The 25037-nt window shown below is 45.3% G+C and overlaps 1 protein-coding gene across 1 annotated transcript in view; it reads right to left on the bottom strand.

The window, feature by feature from the left end:
- The window catches only part of WLS (Wnt ligand secretion mediator), a 130488-nt gene that overhangs the window by 5563 nt on the left and 99888 nt on the right, over positions 1–25037 (bottom strand). The window contains exons 9-11 of the mRNA XM_001364526.4: positions 23033–23176; positions 21652–21735; positions 11383–11536 (exon numbers count right to left, since the gene is read on the bottom strand). Coding sequence (XP_001364563.1) covers positions 11383–11536; positions 21652–21735; positions 23033–23176 — 382 coding nt within the window. The remainder of the gene's footprint in view (positions 1–11382; positions 11537–21651; positions 21736–23032; positions 23177–25037) is intronic.

The following is a 25037-nucleotide window of genomic DNA, read 5'->3' as shown; positions in this document are numbered from 1 at the left end:
CAGAGAAACCAAAGGGCCAAAGGTCTGCAGGTTCCTCCCAAAGCAAAACCCAAGACCCCAACTTGCAAAACACGCATACTTTTTTAGTTTGCTGTCTGTACCCCAACTCTTTCCCTCCTATAAAGTTCTCTAAGTGGTCCTGGAGACCATTTCCAGAGCTCTGAGATTTCCTCTAGAGCACATCTGGAGGCCAGAGGCTTCTTTTGGAGCTCAGGGGTCTCTTCTGGAGCTTGTCTGGAGCTCTGGGGCCTCTCCCTAAGACCTCTGGGTAAAGTTCTGCTTCCTGAATGAAGCAAGACAGCTAGTTGGCAGCCAGCTTGCCCAGAGTACATTGTCAAATGGATAGTAACTTACTCATGATTAATATGACAACACACTTAAATTACTCTAACAATACCCACACTTTAAACGGTAAACCGGGTATTATCCTCACTCTACATTCTTCATCTGGTGACATACTCAGACTTCTGACCGGGGACGAAATTCTTACCATAAGTCACAGTTTTATGTAGAATTCGAAAAATTATGCTCCAAGTATTGATTAGGCTATTAATTATTGACTTTCTGGTTATGGTCTCCGCTTCGACTCTTTCAGGTTATTGAGCATTGGGTCAATCCCAGACTAGCTTTGCACCGATTCCCATAAAGGGTTCCTCTACAGGCACCGCAAACCCAGAAGGGGCATTCATTCCCCTGCCAAGGCGCCCAGTTACAACTGAACATAAGAGAGCAGTCGGAGGCATGCAAGTATCAGGGACCACTGGAGATGGATGTGGCTGGATGGACAGCTGTTGCTTGATGGTCGTCCACAGGAAGAAGCAGTGTCCTTGGCAGTAGCTGCAGAAAGCTGTTTTCCAAAGACTGCTTACACGGGGTGATTGGATGTTTGTTTGGGGCAAGAATGAGGACTGCTGCTACTGACAGTTCAGGGTGGCCTAGAAAGGAAACTGCAACAGCACATGCCCAGTGGCTAGATGTAATGCATGCTACACCTAACCAAGTCAGCATCTGATTGATTAACAAATAAAGCCTGACATATAACAAGCAGTGCAAGGGTAAGAGCAATCACCACACACCAGACTCCCATCAGGGGACCCAGATGTAGACACACACGAGAGCCCACTGCCCTGGTGTAGTGGCCCAGGGGGTAGGTAGTATGTGTTACAATACTCGTCTTGGAAAAGAACACTGCTTGGTTTAGCGCTAAGAGACAGAGGAGTGTTATAATTAAAATTTTAGTTTTTAGTAATAAACATTATATTTTTAGAGGTTTATTAAAGATTAAGAAATAAAGAAAATACAAAATAAGAAAGCACGTGCCTAGGAGGGGCGAAAGGCCCATTCCATTTCACTTTCACTGCATCTTAAGAGAGCGTGTCTTTGGAAGTGGAAGCAGGAAGAGCCCTCAGTAGGCTTTACAGCCAGTTTGAATAAAAATTTGGATCTCACCCAGGTGGGAATCTCAGTGGGATTACAGGGAACTCTGGGAGCTACCAAGGACTCCTGGGAGTTGAAGTCTGGGGTTCAAATCTCCATCTTTATAGGAGACAGAACAGAGGGAGTTTGCAAAGCATCTTCTTCATCTCCTCCCCTCTTTGAAGCTTGAGCAGGCTTAGCATGAGAGCAAGAGTCTAAGAGTAAGAGAGTGTGAACCTTAAAAATTCTCAGCCCCTACTCCATAAGGTTGGGTTAAGACCATTCCCCATTTAAACAATGAAGGAACTTAGATCGGGAATGTGAGACCTCTACTCCACCCCTAATTAAGCCTGCTTTAGGGAAGAAACTCCTTGCTGAATAATGAAAGATACTTAAACCCATACTTATAGTAAGGCAAAAAGTTCTTAAGCCATGCCTATTTTTAGATCTAATACAAAAGGGTGCTAAGTACCTATAAAGGTCAGGCAACTTGTGAATTTACAAGGAGCAAAGAGGTGAGAAACCTACTCAGAGGTTTTCTGGTGTGAACTTAAAAATTTAAGCCTTCTTAGGTGTGAACTGAGAATGGTCTGTCCTTTGGAAAACATCTACTGTGATTGGTAGATTTGAGAACTTAGGGGAAGTGCCATAGGAGAAAATTCCCTTTATAAGGAGATGAGAAATCTGAGAGCAGGACAGTCTCCTGAAGGAGGCTCTTGGGACAGTCTCTTGAAGACAGTATGAGGGAGGCTGACTGACTGGAACTCCCTCTGAGGAGACTCTGTCCCTCTGAATCCTTGCTTGGACAGATCTTGTGGTGAGTGATAAAAGACTGACTGATTCCTCTCTTCCTAGGCTGCCAGCCTAGGCTGGTATAGCTCTTTTCTCATTATTTCCCTTTCCTCTCTCTTTTTCTTTAATTCCTCATTGTATGAATTAAAATATCTATAAAACCCAGCTGACTTGGGTATATTCATAATTGGGAATTTTCCCCTGGTGACCACCTTATATTTGATTTAATAACAAGACACTGTCTTGAAGCCATATTTTCTGCGGTCACAATTTTAACAACCACTAATTGTATCTACCACAATTTATGTCTTCCACTATTTTAATCATTACAAGAGAGAGTCCAAGATCTTTCCCTTCTACCTCAATGGCAGTTGGGGTTGTCAACAATATCTGGAATGGTCTCCCTCCCAGGCTGGCTGAGTATCCTCCAGCACTGTGGAAGTTTTTGAGATAGACTTAGAAGGGTGGCCACTAAATGCAACTTTACTAAAAGCATGTTAGTTACAGGACTGTCATGTGTAATAAGAAGAACATATATGAGTAGCAATAGAGGAAATGCCAGGGGCAAGCCAAACCTGTTTAACTGTATCCACCATTCCTTGAGTACCCAAATGCCTTTTTTGTGAGCTTAAAGACAAATCTGATGATAAAATCTCTTAGGAAGAAGAGGTTAATCAGTTTCTGTGATCCAGACCCCCCAGTTACCTGCTTTGCATTAAACTTTGTCTTCTAGGACTCATCCTCTTATATAGGGAGTTTAATGGTCTCAAGAAGATCACAGATAAGGCTGTGTTGACTATAATTTTGCCAGAGGAAGTAAGGAAGCCATCTTGTAGCCAGAGCATGCCAGTGGCATGACAAACACCAAAAGCATACCTGGAATCTGGATAGATGTTCACAGTTTTACCTTTCAACTTTCTACAGGCTTGAGTGAGGGTGGTGAGTTTGGCTGCTTGAAAACTGAGGTGAGATGGTAGGGAAGCCTACCAGACAAGGTCTAAGTCAGAAAGTACTTCAGCACCAGTGTAATAGACACCATCCCTCATAAAGGAAGAGCCACCAATGTAGAGTTAGGTCTGAAGCAGGAGGTGGGACATCAGTGAGGTCTTGTCTCTCAGCCAATTCAATGATGAAGTTACAGTCATGTTGAGGAAACATTTTATCTGATAAAGAAGTTCTGGTAGGAGTGTGGCAGGATTTAGGCTAGAACACCTGATAGTTACATTGCCTTTACCCAATAAGGTTACCTCATAGCCAATAGGGAGAAGGGATGGTCCAAGATACTGGGCAAGTATCCCAGATGCCATGCTCTTTTGTTCAGGGACAAAGAGGGCAAAAATCTGACTATAATCTGGAAGGCCCAAAGCAGAGGGTGAAAGGAGAGACTATTTGAAGAGGGTCTATGGCTGTCAGGGGAAGTTCAGGCTGCAAAGTCTTTAGGTAGAGCAGTTAAAGGTTTAACAATCTCGCCAAAAGATGGAATCCATTCATGAATAACTTGCAATACCCAAGATGACCCGTAGCTGCTTCTTGGTCTTTGGGTTTGCCATCCTCTGAGCCTTTGCCATGCTTTGGGGACACTTGTCTAGAGTTTTCTGATAGAAGAAAATCTAAATATTCAACTTGAGGGAGACACACCAGGTCACTGTCTACACAAAACAGCAGTGTAGTTGTCAGAGGTCACAGGCTCTCACCAGACTTCATCTTTTTTGCCCAATATGTAAGAAAAAAGGAAGTAATGGAATTACCACCATAAGGAAGACAGGAGCCACAGGTTTCAACATGGGGTAGCAGCAACAGTTTGCACAAAGCAAATGGTCAGATAAAAATGTGAAATAAAAGCAATCTTTAATCTGTTAGATGAAAAAAAAAGGCAAATCCAAAGACATCCCAGTTCACTCGAAAATCTAAGAATTCTGAAAGGAGGGGCTGATACCACTTCTGGGTTTGTACCCCAAAGAGATCATAGGGAAAACTGGTACCAAAATATTCATAGCTGTGCTCTTTGTGGTGGCAAAAAGTTGGAAAACGAGGGGATGCCCATCAATTGGGGAATGGCTGAACACATTGTGGTATCTGTTGGTGATGGAATACTATTGTGCTCAAAGGAATGAGGAATGGGAGGGATTCCATGGAGACTGGAACAACCTCCAAGAAGTGATGCAGAGTGAGAGGAGCAGAACCAGGAGAACATTGTACATAGAGACTGACACACTGTGGTATAATCGAACGTAATGGACTTCTCTACTCACAGCAACGCAATGATCCAGAACTATTAGGAGAGACTTAGGAGAAAGATGCTATCCACATCCAAAGAAAGAACTGTGGGAGCAGAAAAATACAAGAAAAACAACTTGATCACATGGTTTGATGGGGACGTGATTGGGGGTGGAGACTCTAAATGATCACCCTGGTGCGAATAGTAATAATATGGAAATAGGTCTGGATCAATGACACATGTAAAACCCAGTGGAATTGCGCATCAGCTATGGGGGCAGGGGAAAATGGAAAGAACATGAATCATGGAACTATGGGAAAATATTCTTAATTAATTAATTTAATTTAATTTTCCAGTTAAAAAATAAATAAAAGGGAGGGCTGGAAGGAGAACAAGAGCCCCTAGTTCGTCTGAAGAAGTTCCAAGAAGACTCTTAGAAAGGGAGGACGGTAACAACTAGTGTCACATTTCCAAATAATTGACATCAGGATTTCGAACTTGAAGGTTAGACTACACTGCCAGGCTTTCCCACTCATGGCACAAGTTCTACCACATGAAGAAATGTCACTAATCTTTCATCCAAATCTCCGCATGGGATCAGGTTCTTGTATAGTGTCTTCACAATTTCCATTATTAAAGTGCTAAAATGTGGTTGAAATAAAAGGAAAAAGAGGAGTATAGTGGAGCAATAGTTTAGGTGAGTTTATAACATTGTAGTGTACAATATAATTCAGAAGAAGTCCCTCAACTCCAAAGATAACTAACAGGAAAACTGACTTCTAGATTACACCAGACAACAAACTAAAGGGAACTACAAGGATTTAAACAGAGATTTGAATATAAGTGGCAGGTATTGAAAATCTTCAGAATGGAGCTTCATGGACAATACACACGTGCAATTTCAATTTTCTCAATTAAAGGATAACATGAGAATCATGAGGAGTTTTCAGCATAAAAGTCTCTGAAAAAATATTTAGGTTTTTTGAACAGTAATTTTAATCTAGCACATTTTTTTGAAATTTGACCCTGACAAGATTTTAACAGGGGATCATGTTGGGCATTGCTCTGAAAACTCTCTCTCTAACCTTTTGGGGCAGCTAGGTGGCTCACTGGATGGAGAGCTGGGCCCAGAGACGGGAGGTCTTGAGTTCAAATATGGCCTCAGACACTTCCTAGCTGGGTGACCCTGGGAAAGTCACTTAACCCCCATTGTCTAATCCTTGCCTTACACCATATTGATTCTAAGACAGAAGATAAGGGTTAAACAATAACAACAACAACCAAAAAACACCTTAATTCACTTTTTCTAAGATTCAAGCCATTAATGATGCTTAGCAATATCAAAACCCTTTGAGTATTGTACTTAGTACTACTTTGATAGAATTTGAATTTCAAATTCTTAACTTGTCATGACTTGCTTTGATTTACCCAATCTAAGATCAGTAAAGAACCTGAGATTATTGAATCTTACATAATTGATAGCAGGGCACCAGAAAACAAAATTTCTATCGGCAACCAGGTGGATTTTAGTATTAGTATTAGAATACCTTCAGAGTTCACAGGATCAAGAAGCATCTGGAACCCTGTAAAGTCTGATGGAGAGTCATTTTGCCAATTCTGAATTAGGATTTCCATATTCAGAACCTGAAAGTTTTCTAAGTTTCAGATTCCAAACATTAAGAGCCCAATTCAGAATTGACATTCATCACTTTCAAAGCAGTTCAATTCCCCTAACTTAGAATTAATTATTCACTTTTTTTTTTTAGGCAATGGGGGTCAAGTGACTTGCCCAGGGTCACACAACTGGGAAGTGTCTGAGGCCAGGTTTGAACCTAGGACCTCCTGTCTCTAGGCCTAGCTCTCAATCCACTGAGCTACCCAGCTGCCCCCAATTATTCACTTTTAACATATACAGTCATTATTTTGAAACAGGCATAATTTAGAAATTTTCGATGGATAAATTTTCATATTTCTCTCTGTCATATACTTAGTTTCTGATCATTTTAATATCTCTTTTGTCTCTCTCTTTATATATGTATATTTTAACAACAGTAGAAGTTTTATCCAAAATTTTCTCTCCCCTCTGGCTGATTGAACCAAAGGTAGAGGCAGCCTGGAAGCCTCTGCAAGTTTGAATTGAAACAGATCGATTCGAAAAGAAAACTTGGATTAGAATCTCTCTCTCCTTTTTCTAAAGGGAGAAGGAAAGTCTAAGCCCCTAACTGATTTTTTTCCTGACCAAAGCTGAAATGACAAGTGTCTGGGTGTACATTTCTTAAGAGTAGTCCCCACAGATTCTATTATTTGGCTACACCCAATAACTGAGCAGCTGGTTAAAAATTTTGTACATACTTTCACTCACTGAGTTTTCACCTTTCTCATGCCAGGCTAAATAGAAAGCTTGCTCTGCCCCCATGCTTGCAGCAGTTTCCTGGGGGGGGGGGGACTATCAGGTGGAATAAAACTAAGCTCACTTGCCATTTTTCTTTCTAGCAAATTGACAGCCTGTGTAACTAGCTCAGGAATTTCCCTTGCATATAAACAAAACAGGGAAATAGCAAGTAAAGGACTTGTAGATAGAGATGTCTGTGAGTTTGGATAGGACCCTCAGGAATTTCCCTGATCCTGTATGAGCATATTTAAGTAATGTAAAATGTATTTGGTGATCAAATGAATAATTTTAAAACCTTCTTTCAGAGAAGCATAATACATCAGTTTAAAAACTGAAAAATGCAATAGACAAGGATAAAACTGAAACAAAAACAGACCACAAGTGAAATTATTCCTTCCTGTTGAACAAGTGAGTCCCTGGTAGAGTAAAATTTACTCTTAGCCTTTCTTTCAAAGCATTAAAAAAAAAAAGATCCTGGGTTCACTATTGATCTCTCAAAGATGAGAAAAATCTTCCTTGAGGAAAAAAATGGCCATCCATTATGAGGGATATTTTAAAAATTGAGTACTTGTTCTAATTACCTTAGAATGAGGGGAGCCTCTAGCCAAAAATCATTTCATTTTTGTCCAAGGCCAATTTTAGTTAGCCCAATTTCCCTCAGAATGAGTGAGCTCTTGTCCACACCAAAAAGTCTAAATTTTCCTAGATTTTGGCAAAAGAAAATTCAGCAGTCTGTAAAACACAAATAGACCTAAAACCAGGACAAACATGAAACATACCACATAAAGGTAAAGAAGGAAGAATAACAGGATCCTCCTAAGGATGGAGGCTTACCTGAACCCAGATGGGGAGAGATCGGAGCAGGAGAGGAGTCCAGAATCAGAGTCCCTTAGGGAGGAATCCAGGCATCCCTGGAGGCTCACCTGAGGGTCCCATGTCTGGAATCCAGGTCCTGGTCCCATCTGGGTCGCCATCTGTAAAAATAAGATGCTGGGAGACCCTTCTGAGTAAAGAGAAATCACAGGGCCAGAAGTCTACAGGTTTCCTCCCAGTTCAAAACCTGAGGCTATGATTTGCAAAGCACACACACACTTTTAGTTTCCTGTCTCTACCCAACCCTGTGTCCCCCTCGCAAAAGGCATCAACAAGTCTCAGAGACCATTTCTAGAGCTCTAAGGTCTCTTCTGGAGTTCATCTGGAGCCCTGGGGTCTTTTCTAGAGCCCTGAGGCTCCCTTTTGGAGCCCTGAGACTTCTCAGTGGCCTTCTGTTTCCTGTAGGAGTTATCCTGCCCAGAGTACACTGTCAAATGGATTGACACCCTTATGATTAATGTAGCAACTTACTTATGACTGATATGATAACACACTTACAATTATCCTAACGATACACACACTTTAAATTATAACTCAGATATTATTCTGGGACTAGATTCTAATCTGGTTACATACACAGACTTTTCTTTGGGACTAAAGTCTTATTATAAATCACACTGTTATATATTTTTTAAATTCTATAAACCACACTCCAGCTCAGCTCAGCTCCCTCACCCGTGTGCCCCTGACTGGGACCCATCCCTTCCCTCAACCTCATTTTCTTCCTCCATAGAGACAGGCTGAATTAGAGAGTTTGTAAGGTTCTGTCTTGCTCTAATCTTTCTATTGTGGGTAGCAATGTGCCTACATGGGTGTATCGGTGTATGCCCTGGCCATCCGAGGGAGGCTGGGATTTTAATTACTTTGTTAGCTTCGGGAAAGGCTTTTTGTTTATCAAAAACCAGTCGTGTGTGCCCAGCACTTAATGAATGCTCAGGACTTGCTTTGACGTTTCACTCTGGTTGCCGTGATAGCAGGATGTGTGTGTCTGTGTGTCTGTCTGCATTGCTGGCGGACATGTCCTATGGGAGAAGATGAATACATCACTCCCCGGATCATTCAAGCCTTCCTCTGGCCACTCTGAAATAAGCCCTGCTCACCTCCTTCCCCTGAGTCTGCTAGGGTGAGAGGGGTCGAGTTAGAAGGGACCTTAAAGGCCATCAGGTGCTACTGTCTCATGTTACAGGTGAGGTAAGGGAGGCCCAGAGACATCATGTGGTTGCACAGCCATCTCAGCATCTGAGGCAGGCATCTAGCCTGAGCCTTCTTGATGACTCCAGGTCCAGATCTCTACTTACAGTGGTCGCAGCCACCCCCAAAAAGCCACATGCAGAGGGGTCCCCTGGTTGTAATCAAGCTCCCCTGCACACCTTCAATGAGGGAAAGGCACACTGTTTGCAAGAAGGCACAGCCCACAAACTGGAATGGCCTCAGGCCGGGTCCCACAGAGGCTCTGGGTCTCCCCTGCAGGAAATCCTTCTCAGAATCAGGTTTGTAAATAATGGAAGGGAATGCAGAAAATGTTAGGGCTTAGGGAAAATTAAAATTAAATCCAAGTTCATGGACCTGCTAAAAGCTCTCCCTGGACCCCTCGAGGATCTGTGGGCCCAAGGGTCAATCCTCCTTCACTGAGCACACTACCAGCCTTTCCCATGAAGAGAGCCTGGGGTCATAGAGACTCTGGGCTGCACTGGCAGTCAACAAGGGCTGGCTTCCAACCCAATCTCTGTCTCATACCGGCAGTATGCCCTTGGGCAAGTCTCTTAACTCTTAAGAGCCTCAGTTTCCTCAACTGTAAATTGGAGGGTAAAGATGGCAGCTGGCCCTCAGTTATAAAAATCTGATGAAATAATGTGTGTCAATCATCAGGCAATCTCTAAGGGGTTGTAGAGTTGGAATTATTAGGGGATAAAAGGAAGAACCAGCACCACCACCAAAGACTGGGCTATCTTCAACAGGAAACACAAAGACAAAAGGGAAGCATGGCAGAAGAGGAAGGAAGGAGGAGGGTGGAGAAGAGAAGGAGAAGGGAAAGAGGAGAATGGGAGAAGTAAGAGAAGAGGGAAGAGGAAGAGGGGAAGAAGGAGGAGGAGAAGGAAGAGGAGGTGAAGAAAGGGAGGAGAGAAAGAGGAGGGAGGAGGAGGAAGAAAGGCAGCAGGGAGGAAAAGGAAGAGTGGAGGAGGAGGAAGAAGTGGAGAAAGAGGAGGAGGAAGGGGGGGGGGTTCCTAGTAGTCAGCCAGAACATTTTCTGACCAAGCACTCCCTGACCTTGGTGAGTGGTTAGGCTGATTCCTCCTTTCCTTGACCTCCTAAAGCACTCTCCTCTGAGGAAGCCCCTCGTCTCGAAGGAGACCTTGTGGCTGGAAGCCGAGCTAGATTTAATCTTCTGAGGAGGCCCTGTGGCTGAGGCCTCTGAACTTCCCTTAGCTTAGGCTAGGCTGGAGAAATCTTATACCCTTTCCTCTCTCTTCTTCTTCTTCTTAATTTCTTCCTACTATTGTGATTAAAACCACCATAAAAATCCTAAAGTGACTTGAGTATTTTATTGGGATTGAATTTAAATCCCTGGCGACCACTAACATAACATAATCAGTCAACAACCCTAATTTTGTACCCCTAACAATACAAGACCAGAGAAAGACAAAGACCAAGAGGATAATGAAGCCACCAATGAGGGGGCTCTGGGGCTCGGCCAGAACTGAGCCTCTTGTCTCCCAGTCAGCCTAGGCTGCTCTTTGTTTTTTTAAATCCTTACCTCATGTCTTAGATTCAATATGGATTATTGGTTCCAAGGTAGAAGAGAGATAAGGGCTAGGCAACTGGGTGAAGTGACTCGTCCAGGGTCACCCGGCGGGGAAGTGTCTGAGGCCAGATTGCAACCCGAGACCTCCCATCTTTGGGCCTGGCTCTCCATCTACCGAGCCCTGTGCTGCCCCGGGGGCTGGTCTTAAAGAACAGGCTGACTTGGGGAGACAAGACCCAGCAGAAATAGAGTGCAGGGTCCTGGCTACCAGCAGCACCTTTAACGATCATCTATATACGTAGGGTTCAATTCCATTGAACTGAACACCTACCGAGGGTGAAGATAATTCTCTGTGTAAATCCTGGCTTCTAGGCTGCTAGCAGATACAGAAACAATTCAAACAGAAAATGCCGCCACTGGCGGGCGATCTAAAAGGTGCCACATCAAACCTCCGAAGTAGGGCAGACGCTGCTCAGTGCCCTGAGTCGGGGGACAGAGCTGAGGGGAGGATGGCGCTCCCTGAGGCCCTGAGTGTACGGAGGAAGGAGAGGACGATGCGGACAGCGGTACTGGGGGCAGAAACAGAACCAAGACTAGAAAGGCGGAGCCAATGGGACTTTTCATTTGGGTGAGGCTCTCCATCTCTAGGCTGGGACGATGCACCCTTGGTTCAGAGAAAAACCAGACAGAAGGAGAATCATGGGAACTCATAACTGTACAGGTGAGAAATGGAGGCATCAAGTGACTCATCCAGGACCCCCTGGCAAGGCACGATTCGGCCTCGGGGCTCCCTGATGCCAGCACTTTGCCCACCACCTCACTCTGTATCCAAAGAAGGGCTCATTCCGAGGGGGGCTCCATAGCAAGCAGCCCGGTGAGCCCCCAGCAGAGGCTCTGAGCCAGGCAGTCTAGAGGAGACCCCCCGGGGCAGAGCAGAGTTCGGCTCACCATTGGATGGGTCTTCGCCATAGTTTTTGTGAGATGGCGCATACAGGAACATCAAGGCAAAGACATAGAGATTCCACATGCCGTAGATGCCCGTGAAAAAGGCGCTGTTCACCTGGACCGTGACGCCACCCCATTTCCAGTGGCCTTCTGTCACCTGTCATGGAAGACAAAAGCGGATGTGGTCAGAGCTGACCCACGCAATCCCATCATCCCATGAGCCACCCACTCCTACCTGGACTCCCTATCTCTGGACCAGAGGAAGTCACTGGAATCTCAGTCTCCTCATCCATTAAATGGGTCTAATAAAGCCCAAAGAATTTAACTTTGCAGGTTTTGTATTGAAGCACAATAAAGAGAATGTTGGAAAGGGCTTTAGAAGACCTTCAGTTCCAGTCAAAAACCATTTGTTAAGGCTATATTATGGGCCAGGCCTTAGGCTGGGATAGAGAAACAGCAATGGCATGATCCTTTCTCTCAAGGAGCTCACATTCTATCTTAAAATAGGCCACAAATGCCAGTTATTAGTATTGCTCTTGTAATCACGTCTTGTCCCAAATGAAGAACCTTCATCCTTGTCAAAAGAAGCCCTAGCTCCTTAGTCTGACATTCAATGCTCTACAAGCTTACTTTTCTAGTCAGCTCTCACAATCATCTTTGCACAGGGCCTTAGGAGTAAACGTTTAGAGCTGGAAGGGACCTTGAGCCCTGCCCATTCTTTTTATAGATGAAGGAACCAAGGCCCACAGAGACTTACCCACAGCTTCTATTTATCTGAGGCAGAATTTGAACCCAGGTCTTCCACCTCCAAGTTCAATACTATTATTGTTCTCTTAACCATGCTTTCTCTTCCCAAACAAGACCAAATGTCATCAATATTTTTCTATATCTGCTCATCTTTCACTTATGCTTAGAAATTCTTCCCTACCAATTCTACCTGCTCTTCAAGGCCCAGCAGAGATGACCACCTCCTCCAGGAAGGTTTCCCTTCAGGAATGAAGAAGCCACCACTGTTTGCACTGACTAAGAGCATGACAAGAATCTAGGACCTCATTGGGGGGACACACTCCTCTTCCAGGTCAGTCCTTACCTGTGTAACCATATTTTTAGATTGTATTTCAGTGATTTAGAGCCCTGTTTTATCTCCTCTGCTCTTGCCCAGGAAGCTGTCTGAGAAGAGAGACTGGATCCATCTCACCTGGGACATTGCAAGAATGGTGGCCATGCCTTTTGTTTTATTCACTCATTCTATTTTCTAGGGTGCATTATTATTATTAAAGACCTTTTATTTTCCCAATTACACATACTAACAATTTTCAACATTTTTTCCAACGTCCAAATTGTCTCCCTCTCTCCCTTCTTTCCCCCTCTAAGAGACGGTAAACAATTTTATTTGGGTCACTCATGTGTTATCAAAACATACTTCCATATTGGTCATGGTTGTGAGAGAATATTCAACAAAACCAAAGACCTCCAAATGAAAACACAAATAAAAGAAAGTGACAATTAGTCTGCTTTCATCTGCATTCAGACTCCAGCAGTCCTTTCTCTGGAGGTGAAGAGAGAACATCCTTTGTCCTAAGTCCCTCGGAATTGTCCTGGATCATCATATCGCTGAGTAGCTGAGTCTTTCACATTTGATCATCCCACAATCTTGCTGATACTGTGCGCCATGTTCTCCTGGTTCTTCTGGTTTCACTCTGCATCAGTTCACATAGGGCTTTCCAGCTCTTTCTGAAATCATCCTCTGCTCCTTCTTTCTTAGAGCACAACAGTATTCCATCACCAGTATGTACCACAATTGGTTCAGCCATTGCCCAGTTTCCAATTATTTCCCACCACAAAAGGAGCTGCTATCAATATTTTTGTACAAGTATGTCCTTTCCCCTTTTTTGATCTCTCTGGGATACAGACCTAAAAGTTCTATAACTGGATCAAGTTTTATAGTCCTTTGGGCACAGTTTCAAATTGCCCTCCAGAATGGTTGGGTTAGTCCACCAACAATGTATATTCACTCATTTTTTCATCTGTACTTCCTTGGTACCTAGAATAATACTCGCCTTTGGTCTGAGTCAGCAATCTCATCTCTTGTAAGACACTCTTCTCCAGGCAATTCCTTCCACAGATACAGACCAGCTGCTCCCCTACAAGAATGGCCAACAAGCTAAGGCTAAAGGGGCTGGATACAGAGAAGCATAGGAAGGCTTTCACAAACTGATGCAAAATGAGGTAAGCAGATTGGAGTCAAGAAGAGATGTAAAGGGGAAAATTGGCCACAAAATGAAGAACCTGAGCATTATGGCATTACGATGACCAACTCTGGCCCATCCTTTACCCCCATCCTTTTCTTTTTCTTTCTTTTTAAACCCTGACTTTTCATCTTAGAATCAATACTGAGTATTTTTCCATGGCAGAAGAATGGTCAGAGATAAGCAATGGGGGTTAAATGACTTGTCCAGGGTCACCTAGCTGGAAAGTATCTGAGGCCAAATTTGAACCCAGGACTTCCCATCTCTAGGTCTGGGCCTCTGTCCACTAGGAGACAAGAGGGTAGAATATTACATGGAATACTGGACTTTTTCAATATATTAGTTCATTTTGCTTAAGAAGTTTTAACCCTTTTCCCCCCTTTGAGGTTATTTCTGGTTTATCCTGCCTTTATCTTGGTCATGCATACTCATTGGCATGTTGTCTCCCCCCCATTAGTTTATGAGCTTCTTGAGGGCAGGGATTATTTTTTGTCTTTGATTGTTTTCCCAGTCTTAGCACAGTGTGTGACACATTGTTGTTGTTCAGTCATGTCTGACTTCATGGGCTTTCCATGAGGCCATCTTTCCTGGCAAAGATACTGGAGTAGTCTTCCATTTCCTTCACAAGTTTCATACAGGCAAGGATTAAGTGACTTGCTCAATGTCTCACAGCTACTAAGGATCTGGGTCCCATTGGATCTCAAGTCTTCCTAAGTCCAGGTCCTGTGCTCTATTCACTGTTCCACCAGTTGCCCCACTTAGCACATAGTAGGTACTTAAATGTGTTAGTTAAAGTGGAAAAGGGTCTTAGGATTCAGAAGCTGGGTGTTAAATGCCAGCTGTGTAACTCCAGGGAAACTACTTGCAAGTTCCAACCAGACCCTTCCCACCACTTTTTAAGAAGCTTCTCTGCAAGTGCTCCCTCTTACCTCCAGGGCAAAATACAAACTTGTTCTTCTCACTCTGGCTCTAGATACCTAATTGGGTGGGCTATTCCCTAGGTCTGAAATGAAGTCCCTCCTCATCCACCTCTCAGAGAAAGCAATCAATTAACATTTATTCAGCACCTACTACCAAAGAGATCAAAGAGAGGGGGAAAGACCTACTTGGACCCAAATATTTATAGCAGCTGTTTTTATGGTGGAAAAGAATTGGAAACTAAAGCTATTTCCATCACCTGAAAAATAGCTGAACAAGTTGTGGCACATGATTATAATGAAATACTATTGTGCCATAGGAAATGAGGAATAAGATGATCACAAAAACCTGGAAAATCTCAAATCAAGTGATACAAACTGAAATGAGCAGAATCAGGAGAACATTGTGTACAGTAACACCAATAATGTATGAGGATCAACTATGGATGATAGCTATTATCAGCAATGGAAGGATCCAAGACAACTCTAAAAGACTCGTGGTCAAAATGGTTCCATCACCACAGAAGGAACTGCCAGAGCCTGAATGCAGATTGAAGCATGCCATTCTTTTTCTCTAGTGTAAGCAATATGTGTCTTGTTTTAAAACATAATGAACATGGAAATATGTATTGCATGATAATATATGTACAATCTATATCATATTGGAAGAGGAATGGAAGGGAGAAAACATGGGTGGCAAGATGGCAGAAATGATTATTAAAAATTGTATTGATATTTCATCTGAAATAAATAAATAAATGAATGAGTGAATGAATAAATAGGAGGTGAAACAGCACCTACTATGTGTCGGGTACTATGCTTGCATTGTAGATACAAAAAAAGAGACAAAAGTCAGTTCCTGCCCTCAAAGAAGTTACATTCTCGGGGGGGGGGGGGGGGAAGCCAAGAAATCTAAAACAAGCAAACTATAGACAAGATAAACAGGAAATGATTAACAGAGGGAAGACAATCTAATTAAAAGGGGTAAGATAAGACTGCCTGCAAAAGTTGGGATTTCAGTTTGAACTTAACTTCTTCCACCGTTCAGTTCAAATGCCATTCCTATAGGGAGTCTATCCTGACCTCTCTCCCCACTCTACTCCTTGCTACCAGTAATTGCCTGCCTTTCTTCCAGAAATTATTGTGTCATATATAGTCATATATTTTATCACATATAGTTCATGTATTATTGTATATATTTTATTTTCTATGTATATGTTATTTCCCCTTGATATTATATCATTTCTTTGAGAACAAGGGCTGTTTCATTTGTCTTTATATCCTCAGTCCCCAGCATTGTGCCCGATACAGTATACATTGAATACCTGTTCCATGAATGAATGAACACTGGCGACCACGGAGTCACCTTCTTCTCTGATTTCCTGCTGATGCTCAGCATGACACTGAGTGCCTAGGAGCAGGCAGGTACAGTAGAAAGAATACCCCACATACACACACAAAGCTACTGATTCACCTCTGCTGTTTATTATGTCTATGACCCTAAATAGGTCACAATTTTCAGGTCTGTATATATATCAAGGTATAAATGTAGGACCTATTCCATGGCTGGCTATAAGGGAAGGAGCTCTGTAAATCTGCAAGTCCTTCATTCGAGTGTGTATTATTTTTAGCAAATGTGCTCAAGAGAGAAACTCAGCTATATTGGGAAGGACCAAAGAGACCAACTCATCCAACCTCCTAATTTTCCACATAGAGAAAAGGTCAAATACTTTTCCTTGGTGGAACTACTAATAAATGGGGGAGCTGGAGTTTGAACTCCAAAATCTAAGAGTCCCTTCCATTATCCTTTATTTTTTGCCTCTTTCTTTGAGAAGGAGAAAGACAATTTTGCAATGCAGATCTGTGTCATGGGTAATCATAGATTGTGGTTTTATTTTTTGTAACGTCCCTTCAGTTTCTTTATTGGAAGGGGTTGAGTGAGATAAATTCTGAGAGTCCCTTCCAGATCTGCACAGCATAACCATGACATGCGAGGAATCCTCACTTTTTTTGATGCTTCAAATATGGATCATTTGAACGTTGTTCTTCTGCCCTGGCATCTTCTGAATCTCAAGTTGATACTTTTAGACATTGATTCATACTGTACAAATATAGATTCAGCTCCATATGTAGAGAAAGCTGGAAGCGACTTCAGATAAGCTCTCTGGGCTCCAAATGAAGGACAAGAATAAGAAACAGCAGTGAGGAATAACCATCCAATGTGAAAATCAGAAATAGCTGCATGTGCCCAAGGATTCTTTCTTTTACAATCTTGCTTCCAACTGTACTTCTTTATTCGTCCCCAGGGAAGAGTTTGCTACTTTATAGCATTACTTTAACAGTTATGTTTTTCAAGGAAAAGGTAATTCTGTTTCCATATTTTTAAATGAGAGAGAATCTAAATGTAGAAGAAGGGCAAGCTTCTTTGTGGCTGCCATCCTTTCATATGACTTTGAACATACTGAGTATGTGTGTGCCTCAGATCATCATGGCTGCGGACAGTCTAGCTGCTCTGCCCATCCACTCATTCACTGGCCCCCCCAGCTCAGAGCTTCTCAAAATTCAGGCCCACAGCCTCTAGAGATCCACCCTCATGAGGCAGTCGATAAATATTTATTAACTTCTGACAGTGTGCCACGTACTGGGGATACAATTAGAAAGCCAAGTGCTGGGGATACAATTAGAAACTTTAAAAAATGAAGTCCTGCCCTCGGGGAGCTTACAACTAAAATCAAAGCTATAAATAAAGACAACTTTTCCATCTGATCAGCTTTGAACTTTCCAAGGTAAGGTGACTGACTCTCTCTAGGATAACGAATGTATTCACTCTGGTAAATTTCTTTCTAGAAATGCCTCTTTTCCCCCTAGGAGGAGTCCTGGGTACAAATCTCCATCCTTTCATTTACTCCCTGTGTGACTTGGTATGAGGAACTTTGCCCATCAGTCTGGGCTTCCGTTTCCTCTGTAGACCAAAGGAGCTGGGGGAGATGGTCCCTTCCAGCTCCATGACCAACAATACCACCTGGGACCACTTTGAGAAATGGGCAGCACCCAGGAAGATGAAGAGACAGCAATTCTAGGCTCAACTCAATCTGATAGACAATCAGAATCTGCTCTGTGCTGCCTACTTTGGTAGGTGCTGGGGGTACACGGACAAAACAATGTCTGCCCTCAAAGAGCTGACATTCTAGTAGGTTCTTGAGCACCATTCCTGCCCCTGACTAGGTCTATATGACCCTAGGCCAGTCTTACAAGTTATCTGACCTCCATCTCATCTCTCTGTAAAATGGGGATAGCAATTCTTATACTACCACCCTCAAAGGAAGATAGAGCATGCTATAGTAGATAGAGAGCCAGCCTGAGAACTAGGAAGATCTGGGTTCAAATCCCACTTCAGATGTACCAGTCAACCAACAAACATTTATCAGTTGTTTACTATGTGCCAAGGATTGTACTGGGCACTGGAGATACTGTAATTTATTTTTAAACCCTTCCCTTCTTTTTTAGGATCAAAACTATTAGTTCCAAGGCAGAAGAATGGTAAGGACTAGGCAATGGCAGTCAAGTGACTTATCCAGGTTCATAAAGCTAGGATGTGCCTGAGGCCAGACTTAAACCCATGACCTCCCATCTCTAGGCCTGTCTCACTGAGCCACCTAGCTGCCCCCTGGGCGCCAGAGAATTAAAGGAAAAACAGTTTCTGCCCTCAAGGAGTTTGCATTCTCCCAGGAGAGATAAGACCTACCTAACATACCAAATAGATGGCAAGAAATCTGAAAGAAGATTCTAGCGGCCTGATGGACCAAGAAATACCTTTTACAGAAAGTGTCTCGAAGGAACCCAAAAGGCAAATGTGAGAAGGGAGAGTGTTCCAGGCATGGGGGCACATCCAGTGCAAAGACTGCCAGGCAGGAGATCAGGGGACAGAATATTGTATGTGGCAGACAGCAAATGCCTGAGGAGAATGGAGTGGAGTCATGTGCAAGGCCACTGGGAGGTAGGGAGAGGAGCTGGCGGTAAAGAGTCCGCAAAGGGTTGCTATTCTTCTAGAGGTAAGAAGAGGAAGTCGTTTTTTATTAAAGGAACGAATAATGCAGACTCTTCCCTGGAAGGACAAATACTGAAGTGGAAGCTTAACTCCTCTGGCCACGGAACGAGAGGACACGCGTCATTGGAAAGGCCCCTGAAGCTGGGAAGGAGGGAAGCTCAAAGGAGAGGGCGATGGTGGATGAAGAGATGGCTAGACAGTGGCACCAAGGCGACAACCGTGAGCTTGGACAGACTGGCAGAGAGAAGGACCTCGCGTGTTGTGGTCCAAGTCCTGAAGCTTCACACACACACACACACACACACACACACACACCTGAGCAACAGGAAGAGGGAGCCTCAAGAGTTCACAGAACAGGGAAGGGAACACCACCAGATCCACACATGGAGGAAATCACTCAGGCAGCTGTGGGAAGGATGGAGTAGAATGGAGAGAGCGTTGAGGCAGGGAGACCAAAGAAGAGGGTGCAGTGGTCTAGGTTGGATGGGATGAGTTTGCCCCCAAGACTTCTCTCTTCTGAGTCTACATAAAATGTCCACTTGATTTTGCCCAAGTCCAAGGGTTATTGTCACTGTCATCATGGCGGAAGAGAGTGAGAGCTGCCTGGCAGCTGAGAAGCCCTGGGTTCTAGTCCTGCCTCAGACACACAAGGCTATGGGACAATTAACCTCTCAGTGTCCTCCAGGCAAATGGCAAGGGTTCTGGCTTTCAGAAAACAGTGGTGGCCCGCATCAGTAAAGGGCATTGCTTATTTCCTCACTCAGGAGTTCCCAACATGAATTAAATCATTGGTTGAGGCATTATCCAACTCTGACAATCACGGCGTCATTGGGAGGAAAACACTGGAAACTCAAGTTACATTTAAACAGATTATTCTTGTTGTTGCTGCTGTTACTAAGAAAATGCTCATTTCTTTGACTAGAGGCAAATCTTGCCTCCTCTTAGAAGCAAAAGCCCCCCACCTCGTTTCTTTGGAGGGCGCCTAATTTTATAGAGCATTTAACCTTTGGCAGAAGGCTTTAATACACGATCTCATTTGCTCCTTTGATGTAGGTGGGCGGGGGTTATCACTGTCCCATTTTACAGATTAGAAAACTGATGAAATCTTTCTAAGGACCCCCAAGGAAGGGGTCCACTGCTAGAACGATGTGTGCATGAGGAAGGGGAGGAGCAGAAGAACATTTGCAAAGGCCTTTGGGAATTTGCTTCGGTGGGATGTGACCTGCCCGGCCAGGGTTGCCCATCACGAAGGTCGGTGATCTTCTCCACGCGTCACAGGCATGCTCTCTGATCCCTCCTGCCTGAAGAGCACGGCTGCAGTGCTTACAAGTCTTTAAAAATGCCAGGCCTTTAAAGGCCCAGCTTCAAAGCGCTCGGGTCACCGCATTCTCCAGCCCCTCCTTCGGCCCCTCATTCTAGGTCAGCCGCCTTCAAGATTCCTCTTGAATTCAATTTCATGCAGCTTAAAGCCCAGGCGAGCTCTCCCAGCAAGCCCTGGGACACAATGAGGTTTTTTTAGAAACATTCCTGTCCCCGAGGGCTGGGATCCATTTCAAAAAGTTACTCAACGGGTCCTTCTTTTAGGCGAGATCGCCGCCGCGAGACTACTCAGAAGCAGCATTAAAAAATCCGGTAATGACTCTATTAAAACATTACCTGGGAGACATCTCGTTATGCCCGACAGTGTCTAGAAATAAACCTGAAAAAAGCAGCAGGAAGAATGTACAGGGACTAATGAATCTGAAACGTGCCTCTGCTTCCGCCAACATCCACCTGGATGATTTTCATGCTCGATATAAAAAGACAGACAAGGGACAGCCGTGCGATGGACGGAAAACGCAGTGGAGATGTCAGATGAATGTTCCCCGAGCTTCCCCCTCCAGCCCAGCACCCTTGGGGGCTGTGAAGCTTCCCCCTCCAGCCCAGCTCCCTTGGAGGCTGTGAAGCTTCCCCTTCAGCCCAGCACCCTTGGGGGCTGTGAAGCTTCCCCTCCAGCCCAGCTCCCTTGGAGGCTGTGAAGCTTCCCCCTCCAGCCCAGCTCCCTTGGAGGCTGTGAAGCTTCCCCTCCAGCCCAGCACCCTTGGGGGCTTGTGAAGCTTCCCCTCCAGCCCAGCACCCTTGGGGGCTGTGAAGCTTCCCCTCCAGCCCAGCTCCCTTGGAGGCTGTGAAGCTTCCCCTCCAGCCCAGCACCCTTGGAGGCTGTGAAGCTTCCCCTCCAGCCCAGCACCCTTGGGGGCTGTGAAGCTTCCCCCTCCAGCCCAGCTCCCTTGGAGGCTGGCCTCCTTTGAGGAAAAGGCTGAGCGAATGAAACTTGGAAGATGAAGACTGAGCAACAATTGCTTGTTTTAAAGGAAGGATGGAGCCCCCCTTGGCCGTGGAGAGAGACCTTCCTCTCAGCGTCCCTTGGAGCCATCGCGTCTCCCCGTCGGCTGCTCTTCGCTTCTTCTCTTCTGCCCGTCGGTCAGTTCCAACACCAGTCATTTCCCCCGGGACTGACCGGTGGATTCTTCTCCCCCCCTTTGTCTCGCAAGCTCGAGAAGAGCTCAGTCCCGATTTAGGACACAGTCCTTACAGGGTCACCAGAGACATTCCCAGAGTGCCCCGGGCTTCAGCCACACACGCTCAGGGACAGACAGGTGCCCCACAGCCAGGACGGATGATCCTGAAGGGGAGGCCTTCCTCCGGCCTCGGCATCCCCATCTGGAGACTCCAGAGCCGCGGCTGCGAGTCATGCCTGGTCCAAGCAGCCAGTCAGGGGGTTTAGTGAGAATCGCTTCCATTGATGGAGGGCTCCAGGGAGCCGCCCTCAGATTTGGCCTCTCCCCCGCCCAGGGTGGTTGTGAAGATAAGAAGAGACGCGATGGTGGCCCCAAGGAAGCAGCTTCGGCGTGATGTCTGATCGCGGTCATCACTGCCGTCCCGTCATTCCGCGCGCCTGCTTTGTCCGTGTTGTTGAGCTTTTTGCCCAGAACCTCAGAGCTCCGGACTTGGCACTCGAGAGCCCCAGACGGCGCCCCGACCTCCTCCTGCCGCCCCCACAACCTCGCCCGAGGCTTACCTGGCTAACGATGAAGAAGATGACCGTCATGGCGGCACAGGCCAAGGTGACGAGCATGAGGAATTTGAATCGGAAAATCAGGCCCTGTTTGGAGGAAGCACAAAGGCCTCTTTCAGGCAGCAGCCAACGTTTTCATGGAAAGAATCACACAAGTTTCCCCAAACATGCACAGAACTCAAGTCTCGGGAGCGAAGGCTCGGTGGGCCGAGGCCGCGCCGCTGACTCTCCCCGGCTGTTTCCTAGAACCCATTTCTTCTTCTTATCTCCTGCGAAGCAGGGACTCCAGAGACCGGAAAATCAAATTAATAGCCAGTCTCACGGCTAATTTCCCCGCTAAGCTGGTTATGATTGCCTTCAGGGGCTCCAAGAAACCAAGCCGGGGCTTCTCTGACCTTCTGAAGCGATTCTGCTCCAGCGAGCACACAGAAAGGCACGGGGCCGGCTGGAACTTTTCCCACCTCGGAAAAGAGGGCCAGCTCTGCCTCCACGAGCCTGCAGGCCTGTGGGCTCCGGGTGCGAATCCAGATCTCGCATCTTGTAGGTGTCTAATAAATGTTTGCCGATGGACTGATGCCAAGCTCACTGCCCAGAATGAAGTCTCCCCTCGCCTCCAGCCCCAGACTGTCTCTTCTTCAGGAGGAAGAGTGATCCTGACTCGCCCAACGGCTAGCTAATGCCCCTCCACCTCATATTTAACGATTTTGTCTTTATTCCCTTGAAACTTACTCTCTACATATATACACAAATAAAGATATTATAAATCACCTAAATGTAATCAATCAATATATATGATGTCTGCCTATGGGCAGAATATTATTATTGACTCTTCATAAGAAATAAATATAAATTCTATTCGTTTACATGCATGAAATGTGTATTTAGATACTATTTATGGCTGACTTTTTATAAAAAGTAAGTCCCGTTTACTTATATATTCATGTATATGTATAGAATATTTTTGTTATGGACTTTTCATAAGAAATAAAGATAACAAATTAGATGTATTTCCATACATTAAATGCAGGTCTATAAAATACTTATGATAGATTTTTTATAAAAATAAGTATAATACATCACATTTAATTGCCCACATTAGATGTATCTTTATAGAATATTTTTCTTATTTACTTTTCATGAGAAAAAAGCAGGATGAATTATTGACCTACATTCTGCATATTTTCTCGAAGATATTTCAATGATTTAGAATGCGTTTCTGTCTGGATTCGTTTCTGAGACTGCACAGAGATCTCAAGGGGAGACTCGGCTCTGCTGCTTGTCTGTGGAGGTTGGGACCACCAGAGCTTGGGAGGGGGCAGCTTTCTGTGCCCCGTCCTGAATGCCCAGAGCCCTGGCCACATGCCACCCAAGCAGAGAAGCTCACCTCGTAGTGTAGCCGGCGAACTTTGCTCATTGCAGGCAGGCTTGACTGCTTCCCGCTAATGTTCCGGAACACCTGGAAGACCATGAAACACAGAAACAGGAAATAGAGGCAGAGGCAGATCCCGGCGACGATGATGAAGGCCATCTGACAGATTCGGGTAAAGGAATGATAATCCAGATGGTAGAGAGCAAAAGGAAAAAAACCAGGAGGTGGGCTTTTCAGCATCACCCAGGAGGATGTCAATATTTGTTCCCTGGTCCATGATGCCAAACCCAATCGTGATCATGGCTACTATCACTAGAACAGACAGCCAAGCAGGCATTGTGCTAAGAGCTGGGGTTACAGAGAAGGTAAAAAGTCATCCCTGAACTCAAGGAGTCCTCATGCTAACGGGGAAGGCTGTATGTGAACAGTGACGCAGAAATGGGACCCAGACAGGAGAAACAGGGGGGAGGCCAAGGGGGAGGACTGGGGAAGGGAGCTTCGCTGGGAGCACCAATGCAGGTGGGCATCTTCTCTGAAACTTAAGAATTTGGAGAATTGCCCGAGTGGCTTGCCAAGGGCATTCGGCCAATGTAACAAAATCTGGGCTTGAACCCAGGTCTCCGAGGCAAGCTATTGCCTTGATCACTAGCATCAGCATCACCAAGAGCAACAACAACTTGTCCCAGGACCACGTCTACCTAAACGCCATCCATCGTGAATGAGAGAGCGACGATGATAACACTGAAGGACCTTGACAGCATCCTCTGGTCCTTTAAAGCTTCTTTCGCTAGATCTAGCCGAGCCTCACTTTGAGACTGTACGGCCGGCACTTCTGGGGTTCTTATTATTCCCATTTTACAGATGAGGAAAGGGAAGCTCGGAGATACCGACTAGGTCAGAACGACACTCGTGACAGGTCTTAAGGATTGCGAGTGGAACATTCTCTCCAACGGGCCGCGATGCCTCAGCAAACACAAGGTAAGTCAGGAAAGGGGGCACATCGATCACCTAAGCACTTCTCAGGCGGTCCTCGGGTTCGAGTAAGAGGGATGGAGTTGACCGGCCATGAGATCGTGCAGGAAAGGGCAGCGACTTTTTATTTCGCCAAAGACTGAAGATTCCCTAAAGTGGGGGTCAGAGGGAGGGGGCAGGAGTCCTGGGCAAGGGCAGACCTACATCTGGATGAGGACACACCTGCGCCCGCACTGTCTAAGAACGGGTCATCCCAATCCAAGATGAATCTGGACCTTCAAGCGGGGAAGTGACTTGTGGGGGCTCAACGCCAGTCCTCGGCCTGAGTCCAGGGTTTTTGACTGGGTCTTACTGCTGGCGCTCACCCCTGCTGGCACTTATAAGGAGCTGACAGGTGCCCCTGCGTCTCTGCAGAGGTGGGGGGCTGGGGGTGTAGCATTGCATACAGTGTCTGACTGCTTTAAACACTCGTTGGGTTTGTGGCATTGTTCCTCCCTCCTCCATCCCCTCTTTTAAACTCGGTGATAGGGGGCTGCTGTGGCTCCCCGAGAGGGCAAGGGATGTCCTGGGAAACCAAAGTTCAACCCAGAATTTTATCCCGATACCTCAAGGAAGCAGGTGTTTGCTGCCCGTTTGTTCTCCTTGGGCTCCCAAGTACCCTGATTGCAATCAGTCTCACTCAGTCGGATTTCTGGGAGCACTTGGCCTCCGCGTGCTTCCCCGGCATCAGGAATCCTGGGGCTCTCATCAGCAACTGATTGAATTGGGCTCATTCAGAGGCAAAAGAAATTACTTTCGGAAAGGGCTGAACCCGATTCTTTCCAACCGAAAGAGGCTGTTCTGTATTCGGGGAGGTGCGAGGCAGTGGGGGGAAGGTCAGAAAACATCTGGAATCTCAAAGTGGAGGCCCAGAGAGCCTGGGAAGGGCCCCCCGCTCTGCCCCAAGGGTCAGGCCACAGCTCGTCTAGAATTCTGAGCTTCTGGCCTGGGTGAATGCAAAAGGAATGGAAGATTTGGGTCAGAATGACTTGTGGAACACAGGATAAGA

Source organism: Monodelphis domestica, chromosome 2 (assembly GCF_027887165.1).
Source record: "Monodelphis domestica isolate mMonDom1 chromosome 2, mMonDom1.pri, whole genome shotgun sequence".
NCBI classification, from domain to species: Eukaryota; Metazoa; Chordata; class Mammalia; order Didelphimorphia; family Didelphidae; genus Monodelphis; species Monodelphis domestica.
The sequence above is the reverse complement of the archived record's forward strand: the minus strand, read 5'-3'. Positions and strand labels throughout refer to the sequence as shown.